The sequence below is a fragment of the Balaenoptera physalus genome, assembly GCF_965194825.1.
Source record: "Balaenoptera physalus genome assembly, chromosome: 9".
Classification (NCBI taxonomy): Eukaryota; Metazoa; Chordata; class Mammalia; order Artiodactyla; family Balaenopteridae; genus Balaenoptera; species Balaenoptera physalus.
Genome location: NC_138888.1, coordinates 50,256,935 through 50,277,530, shown reverse-complemented (window position 1 = coordinate 50,277,530; position 20,596 = coordinate 50,256,935). Strand labels below are relative to the sequence as shown.

At 42.2% G+C, this 20,596-nt stretch overlaps 1 protein-coding gene and 1 long non-coding RNA gene across 3 annotated transcripts in view; one reads left to right on the top strand and one right to left on the bottom strand.

The window, feature by feature from the left end:
* Window positions 1-14,151, top strand: part of FIG4 (FIG4 phosphoinositide 5-phosphatase) — a 136,656-nt gene extending 122,505 nt beyond the window's left edge. Inside the window, exon 24 of one of the 2 annotated variants that reach the window (XR_014267497.1) lies at window positions 13,794-13,897. Coding sequence is in view for 1 of the 2 variants with exons in the window: in XM_082475147.1 (XP_082331273.1) it covers window positions 13,794-13,971 (178 nt within the window). In the remaining variant the exon portion in view is untranslated. Of the gene's footprint in view, window positions 1-13,793 lie in introns of both variants that reach the window. The other variant, XM_082475147.1, reaches the window with a different exon arrangement.
* The window catches only part of LOC309667197, a 403,215-nt gene that overhangs the window by 103,337 nt on the left and 279,282 nt on the right, over window positions 1-20,596 (bottom strand). The gene's annotated exons all lie outside the window — the stretch shown is intronic.

Genomic DNA, 20,596 nt, shown 5'->3' with positions numbered 1-20,596 from the left:
CTACACTTATACCTTTATATTACTAATACTAATGGATTATGGGCCATGTTCTATAATTTTCTATATTAAAAACATAATTAGCAAGACTTGTTTTTTTAAGCAATACAAAATACAGACTTCCAGACCCTATTGCTGGAGATTCTGACTCAGTACACCTGGGCTAAGACCTGGGTATCTGTGCTTTGTAAAATTCTCCTTTGAGTGTAATAATCAGACAGGTTGTGGAACCCCCGCTCCATCAAATCCTCCACAGGAGTTCCCTCGGCAGCTGTGTCTGAGTATCCACTGGGCAGCGTGCCCAACACCCCATCACAGATGAACACTGACAGCAATGAAGCCACATGAGCTTTCTGAAAACTCAGGACAGGTAGGTTTTGGTTTGAAGGCTCATGATCCTACTGATAGCTCCTTCCAAAGTCAGTTTTGTCTGATCCTTACTGTTATTCAAGTGAAGGATAACTCTGAAAAGATGCAGGTTAAGTACTCTTCAGAACTATCAAGGTTGGGCTTCCCTGGTGGCGCAGTGGTTGAGAATCTGCCTGCCAATGCAGGGGACACGGGTTCGAGCCCTGGTGTGGGAAGATCCCACGTGCCGCGGAGCAGCTGGGCCCGTGAGCCACAATTGCTGAGCCTGCGCGTCTGGAGCCTGTGCTCTGCAACAGGAGAGGCCGCGATGGTGAGAGGCCCACGCACCGCGATGAAGAGTGGTCCCTGCTTGCCACAACTAGGGAAAGCCCTCGCACAGAAACGAAGACCCAACACAGCCATAAATAAATAAACAAATACTTTAAAACAAAAACAAAAACAAAAACTATCAAGGTCATCAGCGACAAGGTCAGTCTATTGTCACCGCCAAGAGGACCCTAAGCGGAGATGACAACTAAATGTAATGTATCCTTGATGAGGTCTTGGAAAAGAAAAAGGACGTTAGGTAAAAACTAAGTATGGATTTTAGTTAATAATAATGTGTCAATATCAGTTCATTAATTGCAAGAAATGTACCATCCTAATGGAAGACGTCACTAATAGGGGAAACTGGGGTATGTATGGGGTATGTGGGAACTCTAGTTCTATAAATCTGAAGAGGTTCTACAATAAAAAGTCTTAGAAAAAAGATGCAGGTAACAGGAGATGTAATGATGTGACATGGCAGACTCAGTGATAGCACTCTGTAAATCATCAGGAAAAGGTGAAAATATTCAAATGGGCATGAAGAATATAAGTAGGTGTCATCACTTCCATGTGGGAGATAAGACACAGGGCCATTACTGCAGCCCATTGGTCTGCGTCTCCAGGAGTGACAGGCCACTGCTGCTGCTGTTCCAGGAAATTTGAGGACAGAAGGGACAGATTGCTCCCAGAGGTCACCGTGGAAATGTCTTGATAGATGACCAGTTGCCCTGAGGGAGAGTCTGGGCCTGTGTACAGGCGAGGAGAGAGGATGACTCTGGGAGGGGCAGTTGTATTCTTTGCCCTTTGAGAACAGCTGTTACAGGCTTGATGTGCAACCTGTCCTTTACTGGCAGAACAGACCCAGTGCTGTGCAGGGTAACCAGTTCCTGTTGCCTGTGGCTCAAAGCCAAGTGTGCTCTCATTAAACAGCAGCTGAAATGTTCACGTTATGGCCTACAAAACAGTGCAGCCAAATATCATTGGGTGCTGTCCTGGTGTTTGTAATACTAGACACAGCTGAAACAGAGGAAAAACTGCATTTCTTTTTATACTAAGACAATATATCCTACAAAATGAGAGGGAAATCCTACAACTTATAAATTGCATCCTAAATTAGAGGCATTTTACCTGTTTCAGGTCCAAAAATCATCTTACTTTGTCTAAAACCAAAAGTCCTTTTAAAAACACAAACAACATTTTAATTTTATAGTTGTCAGAATGTAGAAGAGTATCATTCTGCCATACATGGACCAATAAAAATACTAACAGCTATGGCCCAAACATCAAAAGGACCACCATTGCCACTCATATATGTGTTTGTAGTAGACTGTCCCTTCTGTCTCCTAGCGCAGTGAACACAAATGTGTCCAACTGCTGGAAGTATCCCCTTGTTGCTAGAACCATCCAGGAACAGGGTTACCTAGGCGCCCTTGTGCTTGCTCCCAGCTAAAGCAAGAAAGAGCTGGAGCTTCCTGTGCTTTTGCACGTTGGCTGGCTATGTGGTCAGAGTTCAGTTGCAGAAAACATAATCCACTCTAGGTAGATTAAACAGAAAGTGATTTATTATGGGATTTTCAGTGGCTTTCAGAATCACCAGAGGGCTAAAGAGACAGACTGTAGACCAAGCTGCCAGGAATGACTCTGCAAAGCACATGGCAAATCATCAGAGTGGCTGCTGCATCTGCCTAGATCCGGAAGGTATCACAGCAGCTGCTGGCTGCAAAACCAGCCACCTCAGCTATAATCAGGAAGCTGCCACTGGGGTGGCCAACTCGAGAGCACGTTGCCTTTGCCAGAGTCTGCAAAAAGGATACCCTACATGCTGCTTCTTCACGTATGAGTCAGTTCCAAATCAGACTCCTGCGAGTATAAGTGGTGGGTAGAACCTAAATCACATTTTGAACCCAAATTGCAAGGGACTCTGGGATGTTATTTTTTGTTTTTCAGCCTCTGCATGCAGGAAGGGGAGTTCAGATGGATACTGAGGAATCTAATTTATGTTATCTGTCAGAGTCTGCCCTGCTAGCTACCCAGTTATCTATGCATATTCCTCTTGCTATAAGTAGAACCCACTCCCTTCCCCCATACATCACTGCATCCCACTCAAAGTCCAGGATCTCTGGGTTTTGTGCAGCTCTCTTGAAGTCCAGATTAGGCTTTTTGTGATCTAGTGACCTATAAATTAAAAGACTGCCTGTCTGCTCTCAATATACACTGGTGGCAAAGGAGGATTAAAACTATCCAGAAAGGGAGAGAATAGAAATGTACAATTGCCATTTGTATTAGCAGTCATCAAATGCCACTAGGCAAGAATGGTGAAAGCACCCTGCTCGCATGATGGAGTGAGGTCCTTGAGTAGCCATCGGAAGGACTCCCTTGTTCATTAAGCCCGTGACCCAAATCTAACTGATGTCCTAGCCATCTCCAGTTAGCTGCAATAAAAGTAAAGCTGATAGGCAGTCATTTTTTAATTTTCCTAACTCTACTTGTACTTCTTTCTGCTGCCATAGTTGTAATAATGCTTGATTAGCCAGATGTAAGTGAACCGCGAGATTAAGGGCTCTACCACATTCTCCGCACTTCCCCCAAGTCTCTGCATCACTAGGATAGCAGCCACATCTGGACCCTGTGGTATTCAGCTGTCTCTGAGGAGACCAAGTCCTGACGGAGTAGAAATGGGAGTTGAGCTGGAAAAGAGTTTCTCTGAGCAAAGCTCTGGGTAAGGAGAAGTGGTGTGACAACGCCTACCTCAGCAGCAAGGACGGTATAGCCATGCAGGCAACAATATGTCACATTTAGGGACCAGCTTTGGGGATGGGTGAAAAATATACTTTAAAAACAGACATGCCTAGTTGGTTCTGGGAAGAAGACGGCAGCAACATAGTTTTTTAAATCTCTGTATCATCACATAAAACAGAACAACTAGGGAGCACAACCAAATACACATGGGCAGCATTTACCTCAAACCGCGTTAAATTATCTACGAATCACAAAATATAAGCAGGTGGTGGAGGTAAACCGCCAACAGCCACAAGACCTGCGTGATGTCCGTGCTGTACGAGAGGAAGGAGTCAGGAGGGGACAGCAGGGCATCTGACAGACCTGAGACCAGGAGAGCCCCAGAGTAGCTAACAGGAGTGCACTGGAAATGACTGCTGGCTAATCTGAGCACAGCAGCTGAAACTGGGAGGGGTTTTACCCAGTTCAGTGCCAGGTGAGTGCAGGGGCTCTTGGTGGGTTCTGAAAAGAGCTGAGGCAGTCTGGGCTAGATTAACTCCTGAACCCGACGGCCAAAGCTCCCTTCCAGGCCAGGAGAAAGTGATGACAGTGGAGTCAAAACTGGGCAGGAGGCATGAGGGAAAGAGAAAGTCCAGATAGAAGAGGGGAAAGAGAAGAGGTAAAGGAAATCTCAGAAAGCAAGCTGACATGATTTTAAACAACAAAAGAGGGAGTTCTGTCAAGTTAGATTTTCCTGAACTACACTCCATTCTAAAGGTTCAGGAAAATTTAATTTTGCATAATGAGCAGCAGAAAAGTATCGAGGTCCAAACCCATATAAAGTTATTGGGAGAATGAAAGAACACAGAGCAGAATAACATCCCTCCGATGAAAGCATGCCAGAAAGACAACTTGATGAAAGAGGTCAAAACTGAAGCATACTATTTCAAAATGAGCTTAAAATACAAAACTTTAAAATTCAAAAAGAAATGAAGAAAGAAAGATTTAAGAGAAAGTGTCAAATATTGGCAATAGGCAAGGAAGATTTAGCATGGATAGGAGGAGTCTTGATGAAGAAAAACAAAGCAAGGGAACAAAAAAAATACTAAAAACAGTAATGCCAAATTTTTTTTTCCTGAAATATAACTACTTAAAACTACGTATTTGAATAGCACAACACATACCTGAGAATAGTGACCAAAAATGATACAGTATAGTATGTTAACTGGACTTTAAAGGCAAAAGATCCTTTAGACATCTAAAAAGAGAAAGTGACTTTTAAGGGAAAGAAAATTAGATTATTCTCAGGCTTTATGTCAGAGAAAAAAACTTTATGTCAGAAAAAAAAAAAAAAAAATGGAGCGCAGATGGTCCCCAACTTACAATGGTTCAACTTAAAATTTTTGGGCTTTACGACGGTGCAAAAGCAATATGGGTTCAATGGAAACCATACGTCAGATTTTGAATTTTGATCTTTTCCTGGGCAGTGATATACAGTATGATACTCTCTTGTCATGCTGGCTCCCACTGGACAAAGATGGGAAAATTTGCACTTCAATAAGGATATTAATTACAGTAGGATGGAACTCATCGAATATGTTTAAATCCATGAGTTTATGATGATTTTTTAAAAATCTGGTCACCTTAGAAGGATGATAAGGAACTATTTCATTATCTGGAAAACAGACAAAGAATCAAGCATATGACTTTGAATCATATGAATTGTACCGTTGGGTAACCAAACAAGAGATGAGGAAAAAAATCTTTTTAAGAAAGTGTGACAGGGCTTCCCTGGTGGTGCAGTGGTTAAGAATCCACCTGCCAATGCAGGGGACACGGCTTTGAGTTCTGGTCCGGGAAGATACCACATGCTGCAGAGCAACTAAGCCCGTGCACCACAACTACTGAGCCTGCGTTCTAGAGCCCATGAACCACAACTACTGAGCCCACGTGCCACAACTACTGAAGCCCACGAGCCTGGAGCCCGTGCTCCGCAACAAGAGAAGCCACCGCAATGAGAAGCCCGCACACTGCAACGAAGAGTAGCCCCGCTCGCCGCAACTAGAGAAAGCCCGCGCGCAGCCACAAAGACCCAACGCAGCCAAAAATAAATAAATAAAATAAATATACATTTTTTTAAAGTGTGACAACTGATAAATGAAAAAAAAGTAAGATAATTATCATCTGGCAATCCCCAGTGAATTAATGGATCTAGGTATTCATATCTATGACTGTGGGCATCAAAAAAGATAAACAGCTAGACTGTGGCCCTCCTGATGACACAGCACTCCATCACCTGTGGTCTCGCCACAGCAATTGAAGCAAATTCTCACCAAGCCTCTGGATCCAATTGCTGGCTTGCAGGAAATATAAAGGACAGAGGAGCATTTTTGAACTGCGTCATGAATATGCCATCAGCAAAACCCAGACGAGAGAAACTCTACAACCTGGTTTCTTCGACAGACAAATTGTAAGGAAAAGATAGGAGGGAGAATCTGTAGATTAAAAGCCCGATCACACTTTTAAACTATAGGGATGCACATTTGTATGAAAAAAAAAAATCTTTTTTTTTTTAAAGTGCAAAGAAGTGATTACTGTAGAAGTCAGGTTGATGGCTACTTATGAGGGGAGGGAGGGGTTGTGATGGGGATGGAGCACACAGAAGGGGCTTCTGGGTTGGCTGCCAAAATTTCTGTTTCTTGACCCAGCTTGTGTTTACCTTCTAATAATTGTGTGTGTTTGTTTTGTGTGGTTTTCTGTTATTTGTCTTATTTTATAATAAAAAGGTGAAAAGCATTGATAGATTTTGAAGCACAGTAGTTTTCCATGATAACTATTAGGTAAGCATTGTTAGTTGTTTTTTTTTCCAGTGTATATGTATGGCAGTGATGTTATGACATTTTAACCAAAAACTTTACTCTCACAAGCTTGTAATAGTCTCTAAGGCTCTTATGTATAACAGTGTAAACTAGAAAGTCACATGTTAAAAGCAACTGTACTTTTGTTTCAGTGTCTGCACAGTGGAATGGACATTGTAAAAATGAGGTCACATGGACTCATTTGAAGTATATCACTGTGGGGAGTGTTGAGATATATATATATACACACACACACACACACACATAGCCCTTCCCTCAGCGTTATGTTTAAATAAAATATATGTATATATCAGTATATACAAGCATAACTTACACATAAATATATCTGTGTACATAACATACATGTGTATGTGTATGTACATACATACACTTTTTTCATCTAGTTGATCTGATGAAAAATAAGTCTTCAAAAGATAGTTTTTTGTCAATTGTACCTCAGTAAAGCTTAAAAAAAAAAAAAAGAGTTTAGCAGCCTTAGACATTCACATGCATGGATTTCTTTGAGATATATTAAGGTCATTGTGTACTTTGATCTATAAATAACTTTTCTCTCTTGTTAATGTGGCTTAGGCTTAGGCATTAAATCCTAACTTTTGTGAGACTGCAGTGCCTTTCTGGCTGGCCTGTCACTGACATGGCTCCTGACACGTTGAAGGCAGATGAGTGTTTGAGAAACCCACACAATGAGAGCTTTGCTGCCCTCACACTCCATAACCAAATGACATAGTCCTCTCCTATCAGAACCTACAAAGACCTCGTCTGCTGTAAGCAGCTGAAATTCCTTACTGCTGAGCCTTTGAAGGGCCTTATATACAGAGGAGGCTGCCTGCACCCCTGGTCTACAAGACTGTACATTTTAGGTTCCATCATCACCGATTATATTCTTCAGTTCCTTCTCATCACCCCTTTTGCTCCTTCTAATGGTGGGTTGTTTAGGGACTGGCATTACTGTCATATTTGCTTTAATGCATTTTAACCTGCTTATGAAATTTCTAACCTCTCTTCCAGTATCTCTGATGGAGGACAGTTCAGTCATCCCATTGTAATAGCAGCTGTTCAAAGGATTTGGAATTTGTTTGGATTTGAAGGAATCAGATTTATACACTATTCTGTATCTCGCTCATTAGCTCTCAATGGCATAACAAGACTGAAAATTTAATTGCACTGTGGGGAAATCATGCATTAGGTTCATAGTATTTTGTGTGTACTATATAGATTTGCTGTTTTAGCAGGAATAAAAAGAAAATTAATTTTTTTTTTTACCTTGATGATGTTTAGAATGTCATCAGCAGCTAATAGCATGGTTTCATGTCCTAATACATGGATAAGTGTTTGCCCCTCAAGCCTGTTGCCTTTACTGTGATGTCATGTATGTCTACCCAAAGACACATGCAAGTGCCCTTGGTTGGGGGGTCGGGGCAATGCATATGTGTGGAAGGCAGCAAATGTGCTTGCCCATATCTCCAACACTGAAACTGGCATGACAGGGTATATGAAAGCAAATTACATAGGCGGAGCCTGCTTTCTAGAATCCCAGGATATAGGGACTTATTTTGCCTTTTGTTTCGTTTTATTAGAGGTGGTTTGAAGATTGACACATTCCTCTTGATTTCAGCCCATTTAGTGAGTTTGTTAATCTGAGTCATTGTTTTCTCACCTCTAAAGGGGGATTAGAATGCACCCCTCCTGCCTCACCCTTGTTTTTTGAGCTACTTGGATAGTTTTGCCCTGCTAGAAAGCACCTCAGCTTCCCCTCAGTGCCCCGTCCACCTTATGGTTATTTGAGGAAACGAACTTAAAGGCCAGACTTCTGTTGGAAATCATACCTCCCTATCATCTAGACTCTAGATTCTAGAGTAATCAAAATCACACTGCTTTCAGGTTCTGAATTTAGAAATCCAAGGTAAAATTATCTTCCTTAAACAGACGCCATTCATTTATTCAGGGAATAATTATTGAACATTTACTATATGCCAAAGATTCTTCTGGGCATTGAGGGTAAAGAGGTAAGCAAGATAGAATTCACATCCTGGAAAATATATAAACAGATAAATAAAAGATCAGATAGTGATAAGTGCTATGCAGGGACGTATTATATTAAGGCAATGAGTTTAGAAAGAGATACTCAGGATTTCTGAGAAAAAAATAGCAGGAAAGAGGTTCTAGAACAGTCTGTCCAATGGCACTTTCTGTGATGAAGGAAATGTTCTATACTGCACTGTTCAATGCAGTAGCCACTAGCCACATGTGGTCATCAGGAACTTGAAATGTGACTAGTGCTACTGAGGAACTAATTTTAAATTTTATTTAATTTTAATCAATTTAAATAAATATAAATTTAAATAGGCACATGTGGCTAATGGTTACCATATTGGACAAGCATGATTTGAGAGCTACATTTTGGACTTAGGTGTCTATACTTGTACACTGAATGGGAGGAATATGCAGCATTATCTTGACTTTTTAACATGACGAAGCAAACACATTCTCACCGTATCATCTTGGTAGAATGGATTCGTGACTAAGCTTCAATGTATGAATACTTTGTTGGAAAGATACAAGCAACCTAATAAGGGAACTAACGAGAAACAATGGATGGTCACAAAAAGATGTTAGAATGGCACCCACAAACTGAGGGCTAAAGGCTCTGAGCAGTATTAAAAGCTAGAAAGACAGAAAATCATTGCAGGGACTTCCGTGATGGTCCAGTGGTAAAGAATCCGCCTTCCAATGCAGGGGACACGGGTTCGATTCCTGGTTGGGGAACTAAGATCCCACATGCTGCAGGGCAATTAATCCCGCGTGCCACAACTACTGAGCCTGTGCACTGCAAATTACAGAGCCCACATGCTCTGGAGCCTGTGTGCCGCAACTAGAGAGAAAACCCGCATGCCACAACAAGAGAGAAGCCTGCGCACAACAACGAAGAGTCCACACGCCACAACAAAAGATCCCATGTGCCACAACTAAGACCAGACGCAGCCATAAAAATTAAATATTTTTTTTAAAAAATGATTGCATGGCAATGTGTGCCATAGGCCCCTCTGCCAGTTAGGAAATAATAGCCCTTATTGCTTAAAAGAAATTACAAAGCCGGCAGAAAGGCAAATAGAATAATAAAGGGCTTGTGCTATTAAGACATTTGCTGAGGTTTTACCCCACTGAGACCGGAGCATCTGATCAACTTTGATCCTGCCCTAATGATTGTTTTCTCCCAGAAGGTAGAGGAAAGTAAAGAGAGGAATGACCTGATGCTGACCATCATCTGCAAATAAGGCTGTTGGTCAGGGTCTTCTATAAGGGCCTCTTCAGCTATAATATTCTTTTGATTCTGTCACTCAGTCATGAACCAACAGAACCATTTGGTGATGTGAAAACAGCAACTTGGGAAAACTTGGGAGTTTGTAGTAGCAACAGAAGGGATCACCAGGAAGGGAAATATATCCTGTGATTAGAACCATTACTAAATTTTCTGTAAAAGCCAAATGGTGTGCCAAAATGCTCATCATAGAAAAAGTATAAGATTTTAACATATTGGAAGAGTATCACATGTATAAAATTATTGAAATTATACAAGTATTATCTAGTTCTTCTATCACCAACCACAAATCGTCATATCATTACTAAATCCAGAAGACATTTCAGTCTGACCAATTAAATATTTTCTTGTCAAACCAACATATGCTTATTGGGTACTGAATACGTATAAGTCAGAAATACCCTCAATGGGAATTGAACTTTTAAAGGGACTCAAACTTTTGTTATGCATCCAAGTGTAAGATACCATTATTACAGGACATGGTCATATTATAACCAAACGAATAATAACACATTTAAGAAAGAGCATAAAAGGGCACCAATAAGGATCTTCTTCAAAAACATGTAGTGTGTCTAATGAATTTCTGTCTAAAGTGTTTCTCTTCTGTGAATGGGAACTGCAGTTAAGGCTAAGTGTCATCAGTCCTTGGTGTTTGAGTACACTGAGCAGCCCATAAATGAACTAAAGAAGACTGCAACGTTCCTTGAGAGGAAATACAGAGACTTCCTTGAAGATGGGACTAGGTTTTGTAGATAAAAAGAAATGAGCCTGCAAATTTGTAATTATAATAATTCATCTCCAAAAAGACTACTAGCATTTGAATTAAGGGCAATAAGTCTTATCCCTTTGAGGACTGTGGGGAGAAGCTGAAAACAAAAATTCTGTTTATGGACAGGAGAGAAATGTCGAACGTTTTTTTCCACCCTGAAAGTGCAATAATAAGCCATCTCTTTCTACTGGAATGAATAAAAGAAAGCAGTCTTACAATTTCCACATCATTTAGTGTTTAAACACTGGTCTTTTCACCCAGAAACAAATGCCATCTAAGCTAATAAGACTACTACATGTAGTGTTGGAAGTGTTATTGGGGTTACCTCCATCTCTTTCCAGTGCCCCTCAGAGACAAGGTGCCCACCAGCAGCCCCTTGTGAGGGTCTTGGATGTTTTTATATTTCTTCCTTGCCTTGCATAAGCCAACGGGGAAATCAAGTGTGAGGACATTAGGAAATGTAATACTGCTACTCATGTCTTTAGAGTTAAGTGTTTAAATGATGCCTGCTCAGTGTAGGATTAGTGGTAGTATATCATTTAAGAAGAAAGTTTCTACTTAAAAATGTTCAGTGCTGTTGACTGACCACAAATAAGATTTTATTTAGCATTTTAGATTACAGTTTGGTCTCCTTAGACCAAAGACTCTCAAACTGTAGCGAGTAGCAAAATCAACACCACGGTGAGGTGGTGTTGAAGCCCTAAACCCACCTGCCGCTCAGTCTGATACCATTTAAGGCTGATGTTGACATTTCACATTTAGAGTGTTTGTAATGGTTTTTCATTACTCCACGGGGCATTGAAGCAGTTTACTGAGAAGTAGGGTGAGGACTCCTGATTGATTTACTGATAGGAAACCCCAGGCAGTGGGTGGCAGTGGCTGGTCTGTGGCCCTGTTCATGGTTGTCCCAGCCCTGCTGCTGTGCCCCCTACAGCCTGCCCACCTGTGTATTCAGCTGAGCTGCTGAAGGACAAAACAATGACTTGATGACTTGGATTCTCCTTTTCTCCTTTTCTCAGTTGCATTAAGGTTTAGTTCCCAGATGGTATCTCTCTGGTGTGATGCCTGCTGGAAAGCTCTTGGTTAATGCACACAGGGTTGCAGGCAAAGGTCTGGCTTCAAAGCACAGAAACCATTAGTCCCATTTTTAAATTGACTTTAAATGTCTCATCTGTGAAACGGAGGGTGTAGACACTAGACAGGTGTGGATGGTGGGGTTCAGGAGTTGCTGTGGCCGGCACTTTGATGACAATCTCTAAAACCACTAATGAAGCCTCCTTTTTAAGTGTTCAGGTTAAAATGGTTTGACCCTGAATATTAACAACCGTTAAAGAATTCTAGCATCTTGCTTTGAATTATGTACATGACTGAAGAGTTGCTACGATTTTGTGAGGGGAAAATTGAGAAGAAGAGTTCATATATTAATCATCCCAACCATTTGTCATTATAACGTTACTTTTGTATTTTGAAGAAAAGCACAGCTGCCAAGCTGGAATTCAAATTGACTCAGCTCAGGATTCTTTCACCTGGGTCTTTTTTTTTTTTTTTTAAACTTCGAGTAAATCACTATCCTTTGGTTTTTATTTATTTAAATAAGGGTGTAGTCTAAGATCATGTGAAATTATTAGAGTGCTTTGGAAAAATGAGAGTATTTCATAAGCCATTTACCAAATTTGAGTTTAAATATATTACCCCAAGGTCAAAACAATTGAGGTTGACTTCCAGAAAGAATATTCCACCTTTAGTTGTATTTTATTTCACAGCGATTTTAAGCAGAGTCTCCAGCCAAGGCAGGATGTGTTAGCTTTCTAAAGGCAAAGTACAGGGAGCTACCTTGATTGTTTTCTAGGAGAGTAAGAAAGACCTAAGTGTAATTGTAACACATCCTATGAGGATGGAGGGTTTTACTGGACAACTCTTGTCTCCCTTTGTGTGTCACTCACTGCACCTTCCTAGTGTCCCACAAAATGTTGACGTTGCAAGTACAGTCCTAGCTGGGTCTGAGGTTCAGTTCTGCTTCTGACTGCAGGGAATGCCCCCCAGCTCCAGGGGTCCCAGCTAACCAAACAGCCAGGCTTCCAGGATGCCTTTCTGTTCCTCTGATACGATGTACATGAGCAAGACTGAGGTCCCAGCCCAGCAGAATAGATTCTCCAGATCTTTTCTCTTTGTGGTCTTGGTACCCTGATGTGGAGAACCAACCCCCGCTGCTCCGCAGGGCCAGCCCTGGGCTAAGCGGTGGAGTGTGCTGTCGTTGTACCCCCAGTCCCCCACAAGGGGTAGCGTACCATCCTCGCCTACCCACGGCCTGCCTCTTCTTGACCTTCCACACACACTCACTCTGCAGCACACCTGACCTGGTGGTTGATTCATCCCTAGAGGGCCTGCTCCCTGCCAAGGAGGTAATCACTAGCAGGTGCTCACACGGCGATGAGTTAAGCGTGTGTCAGGCACCCAGCTGCATTTTGACAAGGCCTTTTTTGGAGACAGCGCCTTCCCCAAGGGTGGATGGAAATTTCAGGCACTATGGCAGTCTAGGTGGGGTGGGAATGGAGGGATATTTTTGAATAGAGAGGTTCTTGGGTGCTTTTCAAATCACCCCAGAAAGGAAGGAGGCTGCCTATTACAGATTTACAGTCTCTCATCCAAAAAATCTGAAGCCAGATGTGTTTCAGAATTCAGAATTTTGGGGGTGTTAGCATATACCTTATAAGAACATCCCCAGTGTGATCTGAGGCTGATAAATAAACACATTAATATTCACATGAAGTGGGCCAAGTATTGTATGTTGTACCACCAGATGAGTTTCAATTGGGTCAGGTTTTGCTGGCAAAAAAACGTTTGGTTATTACAGCTTTTAGCATTTCAGAATTGCAGCTAAGGAATTATGCACTGGTAATTGTTAACAATAGTACACTTTTATTGAGCACTAATAGTGTGCCAGGCACTATGCTAAGGGAACACTTTACAGATATAAACTCATTTACTCCTGCCATCAACCTATGAGGTAGGAATTATTAGTATCCTCTACTTCACTGATTCCTACTAATAAGTCCTACTTAAGAAAACTATTGAGTACATACCAGGTACCAAGGAAAGAGAGCAAAAAGTCTGTACAGCCCCTACCTCAGGTTACTTCAGTCATGTGAGGGAGGCAGATGGGCACACAGACATGGGTGTGCCCAGGCCTGCAGGAGCAGAGGAGGGGTGCCCATCCAGCCTGCATGCCGGGGAAGGCTCCCTGGGCAAGTGCTGGTCCTGCTCTTTCAGGCAGAGGAGGAAGCCAACCAAGAGGGAACAGGGAGGTCACTACCACCACTTGTTACTACTAAGTTCACTCATTCAAGGTCAGTGGCTCTCAAGTGCTTTTGAGGTCAAGGTCCCTATGGTCCTTTATTTTCTTTAATGTAGCCCTGTCCTCACTTCTCTTCTACAGAACACCCATCTCAGCTTTCTCCCAAGACAACATCTATGAAGTTCAGCCTCCACAAGTAGACAGAAAATCTACAGAGATCTTCCAAGCCCACATCCAGGCCAGTCAAGGTATCATGCAGCCCCTGGGGAAAGAAGACACCTCCATGTACCGAGAATACATCAGAAACCGCTACCTGTGAAGAGACAGCACGTCCCCAGGGTGGCCCAGAGGGGGACCAACAAAGTCCCATTTACTTATGCTCTAACTTGTTCGTCTCATCTTAAAAAGGTAATTTCCCATCAGTCCTTTACATCAGAAGGCTTTTACTCTTTTTGTAACTGGGGAATTACAAATCATTGGTAATAAAGAAATGACTGAATATTTTGCTGTCGTTGCCTTTATTTTAGAAATACTTTGCTTAGAAATGTGGTTAATCTAGTATCACACCATTACATTAAGATGTTAACAGGTATTTATTGAGGACCGGCTGTGTGCCAGGCCCTATGGTAGAGTCTGGGAATATCATAGTAAGCAAAACAGGCCAAAATTTTCCTCCTGTGTGAAACGAAGGCAGAGTATTTTTCTTTGTAGTTAACATTTTAAAAAATTTATTCTGATGGTTATGTTAACTTTATGTCTTGATTTAAAAAATGTGTTATTTTGAAAGCCCTCGTTCTTAGGAAATAAACACTGAAATATTTACAGATAAAGAGACAAGATGTCAACAAAATGCTCTCCAGTGGTTCAAGAAAAAAGAACACATGATAAAGCAAATGCAGTGAAATATTAATAAATGGTAAATCTGGAAAATAGTAAACAGAAGTTCTTTGAACTTCTGTGAATATAAAATTATATCAAAATAAAACATTAGGGCTTCCCTGGTGGCGCAGTGGTTGAGAATCCACCTGCCAATGCAGGGGATACGGGTTCGAGCCCTGGTCTGGGAAGATCCCACATGCCGCGGAGCAACTAGGCCCGTGAGCCGCAACTACTGAGCCTGCGCGTCTGGAGCCTGTGCCCCGCAACAAGAGAGGCCACGATAGTGAAGAGGCCCGCGCACCGTGATGAAGAGTGGCCCCCGCTCTCCGCAACTAGAGAAAGCCCTCGCACAGAAACGAAGACCCAACACAGTCAAAAATAAATAAATAAATAAATAAAAATTAAAAATAAATAAATAAAACATTAAAAAAGTATTACTCTGCATAGCTTTTGTGGTGAGCAGTTGCATTACATAATTTGATATTTGATGTCTAGTCAGGGTTGACATGCCATGTATACGTATGGTTTGCTCTCCACATAGCCAAATATAATGTGGACAACTTCCTGCATTTTCTGACAGTTTTACACAAATGATTTGATCTTATTATGTCTATGCTTTTTTTTTTAAATAAAACAAGTTGTCTCAGTTTTCCCTTCTCACAAATAAAACAGAGAAGAAAAACAAGCCATCTAAAGGGAGGATGAAAATTGATCAGCCTAAATTAAGTGACCTTTAAGGTATCACCAATCCTGAGATTCTGGGATTCTATGCAGTGTTCTGTGTTGCAGATAAAATTCACAGATGGTTTTGATCGATGCCATCATAAAATCAGGATTAAAGAATGATGAAATAATTGGCAAGAGGAGTTTCGGTTGGCACAGTTTGGATATTGTTGGGCTGCACCCCACAGGCCTGCAAGGCCTGTATAGGCCCAGCTTCAAGACTGAAGAGCGAGCCTGGAGTCAGCGACAGAGATGTCAGTGATTTCATGGATAGGGGGAGCTTACACGTCTGAAGCAAGGTCCCAGAGTGACACCCCACCCTGTGGGGCTGAGGGCAGGTGGGACGTGGTGGCTGTCTTTGCTCCCAGGGAGGGGGGTTGTTACCAGTTATAGGGGGGATTGATGTCACGTGGCTCATCGGTTACCGAGAAACGAGCAGAGGGGCAGGCCCCTCACGACCCTTTTGATAAGCTATCAGGTGGAGCTGTCCTGATCGAAAGACTAGAACAGTCGCCGGCTGCAGGGTTCGGGGGGTGAGTATGTAGGAAGGGCGGTCATGTGAGTAGGGGGTAGGTGAGACAGGCGCTGGTGGAGCAGGGGATGTACAGAGAGCAGATCAGCCACCATGGGCGGCCCGCTCGTACGCTCCCCCTCTGCATACCCTGCACAACCCTAACAATCTTGGTCCAGCCCTCTTCTGCAACATTCCTGGGGTCAGGTATGTGGCAGGGGTGGGGGAGGTGGCCAGGGGGGCCCTGCAACCAGATACCACGATACAGTACAGATAGCGGCCACCAAAGAGAATTGAAAGCAAGATAGTACCTAGTATGCTAAGAACAGCCATTCGCCAGGGTGTGGGCAAATTTTGGAGCCAAGGGCTCACCAGGTCAATGGAGAGGGAGTCAGTGTAGCTGCGCCCTATCCAGTTATCAGGAAGGTAAGGCCACCTCTGGCTTTCACAGACCCAGACCCACCCTCATGGGGAGGGGAAGGCCCAGCTCTAAAACATTCCGGTGGCCTAGCCGGGAGTCAGCACAGTTACAAGTGTGCCACCCCATGTTATGTTCAGTGCCACTAGGGGTGGACCCATTAGGTCTTTCCAAACAAAAAATAATTAATCCCACTAGTCGGACTTAAGTGTCCAGAAGCCAGCCTATTCCACTCCACACTGCACCGTCCAGGGAGGCTCACGGGCAGTCACTGGTAAAACGTCTGATTCGTGGTATGGTTAACATTTACCGACAGGGGTCTTTCTGACGTACTGGCGTGCGGGACAGGAAGATGGTCAGTCTCCCCCCCCCCCCATTGTCAGTCATCCCCACACGGTTGCATTAGCTGGGTCAATTTTTCATGGAAGTCCAGGGGAAGACGACAACAGTATCTCACTGTAGACCCAGCAATTAGACTCATTACACAGTGAGGCCATTGTTGATGCTCAGTCCTTGAGAAGATTTCCTCTGCTCAGGACAAAATGTAAGCCATCTAACACACAGGGGAGATCATGACAATTTAGCAATATACAAACTAACTGCATTCTGAGCGCCTGTGGTTTCTGTCCTGGTCTGCAATACAGTTCAGAAAACTCAGGTTTTCAGTAATACAGGAATGAGTCTAAAATCATGTTCACAATAACCACCTAGTTTTACCTTTGTTGTAAGAACCACAGCTACTCCATTTTGACTTTCAAATGCATTCCCCTCCTCAGTGGCCAAAATAGATGTGCAACGCATGTTCAATAGGCCACAAAACAGGCCACTGTGGTCAGTAAAGTTTAAGTTAAACCATGTGTAAACCAGAGTGATTTCCCCATACCTCCACATGTGAAGATTTTTCCATAATTTCCCCTTTTGATTGCAGAACTTTCGATAGCCCAAAGTACATATCCCACAAAGCCAGGGTGAATGCTGCCTGCCTGCCCTAGGTCCAGATCATGTCCCTTTGTGTTAGACCTCCTTTATATTTGCCTAGTTTTCCACATTGGGGAAAAACTGATGAGATATCATGAACAAGCTCAGAGGTAGTTGATGCGGAATTAGAGGCTATACATTTTACCAATTATTGAATCATTACACAAGCAGACTTAAAGCAAGCAGTGTTACACATCATGAGTAGTTATACTCTGTAATAACTAGATAATTTTCTTTTCCTCCTGAACATCAGGACAAAAGTGTGGCTAATGCAATAACTTTCATAAATCTAGACCTCAATTAGCAGAACTAGAATTTAACATCCACTGAAACATAATATTTTTCTCTCTAAAACTACCCTTATTTCCACCAAACACAATCAAATCAAGACTAATTTGCTTGCAAAATAAGTCTGGTCAATTGACCACATAGGCTCCTCCAAACTGGCTGTGGTGGAACTCCTCAGAAGGAGTCTCAGACTGAATTCCCAAAAGGCTTCTCAAAGCCAGGAAAGCCATGCCAAAGGCCTGCCATCAGACTCCACTCAGTGGATTTCTCTCTTCTAGAGGTCCCCAAAACACTGAGATTCCTGCACATGCCAGGAGACAGTCTTTCCCATTCACCTGATTAGGCTGCTCAGAACTACGAGTCTCCAGTTTCTGGAGGGATCAGGCAGAGAGAAAAGAAATACGTTTCAATTCTACCCACAGGTGTAGTTTACCAAATTGCTGTAAGTCATAACTAACTTGAGGGGAAGGGTTTCCCTATATCTAGAAAACAGAGATCAATCCAGTAATATTCCAGACAAAACCCATAAAAATTATAACGATATTCACCAGTTCACTCAGTAACCAATCCTTTAACTTTTTATGAAGCTATCAGGTTTTCCATTAGGATTCTCTCATTTCTTAGCCAGTTCAGCGGTATAATCTGAAATTTATCAGAGACCTCTACTTGTCAAAAAGTTCTTATGAACTTTCTTGAAGATGAAGCGCTTTTTGCAAAAGCCTCAGAGTACAACAATAACTGTCTATAAACGACAAAAGACTTAAAAAGGCATGGTTAAACACCCGATTACAATGTAATTGATAAAGAAACTTTATTACAGTAACTAGAATTATAACTGATTGTAATCTTAACCCTGAAAAGCCTTAATCTCTGGCAAAAACCAAGAAGCAAGTAATTGTGAACTGTTTGTCATACCCACATTTCCTGATTGCAAAACTTATGCCTTAGTCTTCCTCTCCTAAGAAGGCAAAAGTAGGTAAACTTAGACCCACCCAGCAATTAATGTTCCAATACTTTATCCTATTTGAAATGACCCAGATAGTCAATGAATTCTCTTCATTTAACTTAGTTTTAAGTTACCCAAATCTGGAGAGACTATTTTAGACAGACATTCCCAAAACATGATTATTCCTATAGAGTTTACCTAAAGGCTCTTAGCTCATTTACATTTGCTTTAAATTTCATCATATTAAGTTATTTTCCTTGCTGACAAATTCGCAACAGATATAAGGTCTTACTTGACCTCTAGTAAACCTAGGTACAACAACAATATTATACTTATTCATAACTCTAAAGACAAGTCTATATTAATGAAACCAACAAGCTTAAACTAGTTTCAATACCAGGTATCCATTCAGTACTGAATATTTCCCAGATCACGTGCACCTGAAATTCATTATGGCTAGTTTCCTTTATATCTCTGAGAATTTAAATAAGTGCTTATTTTCTTTTAAGCCAAATAAATAGAGCTCATCCACAAACCAGTCTTGGCAATGCCATTTGGAAGCAGAGACACATCATATTTATAAAGGTACACATGGACATATGTATATCTATATAGACAGATCTCACAGTTTTCCTTCTAGCATTTAAAATGGTCTCTTTTTTTTTTCTCTTCACTCTCAGGGATCAGATGATTAAAGTTCCTGAGAGCCCAGATAGATCATTTACACCTCAAAGGCAAAAGAAATATCAGTTCCTTCTAGAAAGCTAACTTCCTCTAAGGGCATATGAAAAAAACAGTTTTAGAATGTCAAAAGAGTCCCATCTTGGACATTTTCAGGGATTTTTTCCCCTAAGTAGCCAATTCAGTTTAAACAAATGACAGTAATAGACAATAATACGTATCATTCACTCACATTCACATGCCTCACTTTCAGAGGAACATGAATCAGCATTCAAGTTAACCTTCACCTCAGCTGTTAGCTCAGCCTCTGTGGCTTTTCTTAATATAAAAAGCAATAGCCAACCCACAGCTTGCAGCCACCATCTTATTGTCTAACCTTTTTCCCCACTGTAGTTGTTGCCAGAGCTGCTCCAGGTCTTTGCTCAAAACCCATCAACCCCCCTCCCCACCTTTAGCAGGAGTGTCCTTGTTCACAACCCTCCAAACCCTGCTTTAGCAAAACTGTCCTTACTCAAAACCTGCCAGCCCCCCTCCTCTCCTTCAGCAGGGGTTAACATAAATCTTTAAGTTAAAGGGTCCAGAGATAAGGAAGCTACAAACAAAAAAACTCAGATGGAACCAGCTGAGACCAAGATAGCAATGAATCTGACTTCCAACAGACACTGAGTCTCATTATATGTTGATTTTACTACATTAGCATATTTAAATGACATCTACCAGAGACCATGACTGGACATTAAGGACCAAAAAAGGATAAAAAGGAGGTGGTACCCCACTCCTTCAGTCCTTCAGAAAGAGCCCTGCCCCCTCCCTGGTAGACTAATGCATATGCCTCCCCTTTATTAGCCCCACTCCTCCTCCCTTTGTATTTACTCTTTAAAATTAAATAATTTTCGCCAGGTGGGTGAGAAGTTGATCTGTGAACTAAGTTCTGCTTCTCCATTCTTTGGCCACTGAATAAAGCTTGTGCTGTGTGGATCTCAGCTTCAGATCTGTTATTCACCTATTTGAACCCTAACAGAAAAAGAACCCTCCCTTGCCAAGACAGAGAGCCTCAGCCAGACTAGAGCTCAAGCAGGGTCCATACAACTTAATTCGGTAAGAAATGTTGGTGCCCAACGTGGGGCCCATTCCATCAGGTAACTCAGGGCTTACTTGCTGACTCAGGGCCAACAAAGCTGGCTAAATAACTGGGAAGTTGGCCCCAATTCACGACCTCTGGGCCAGTGAGGGCTCCTATATTTAGCCTGAGATCGAAAAGCAGCCAAGGATCAAGTGGAGTGCTCCCCAGGTAAACACCCCCTCCCCCAGCACATCTATAAGCAAGGATGCTTGCTACCGATTGAGGTAGTGTCCAAGGGACACCCGACACAGGGGGCCCTGATCACACTTCGGCCGATAAAGCCAAGATTGGTTGTAGGGATTAGCTGGCTCAGGGAAAGCATCTTGGCCATCTGGTTGGAACCAGACCTCTGTCCAGAGGACTGGACTGGGTGGTTGGTTGTCTAAATTGAGCCAGT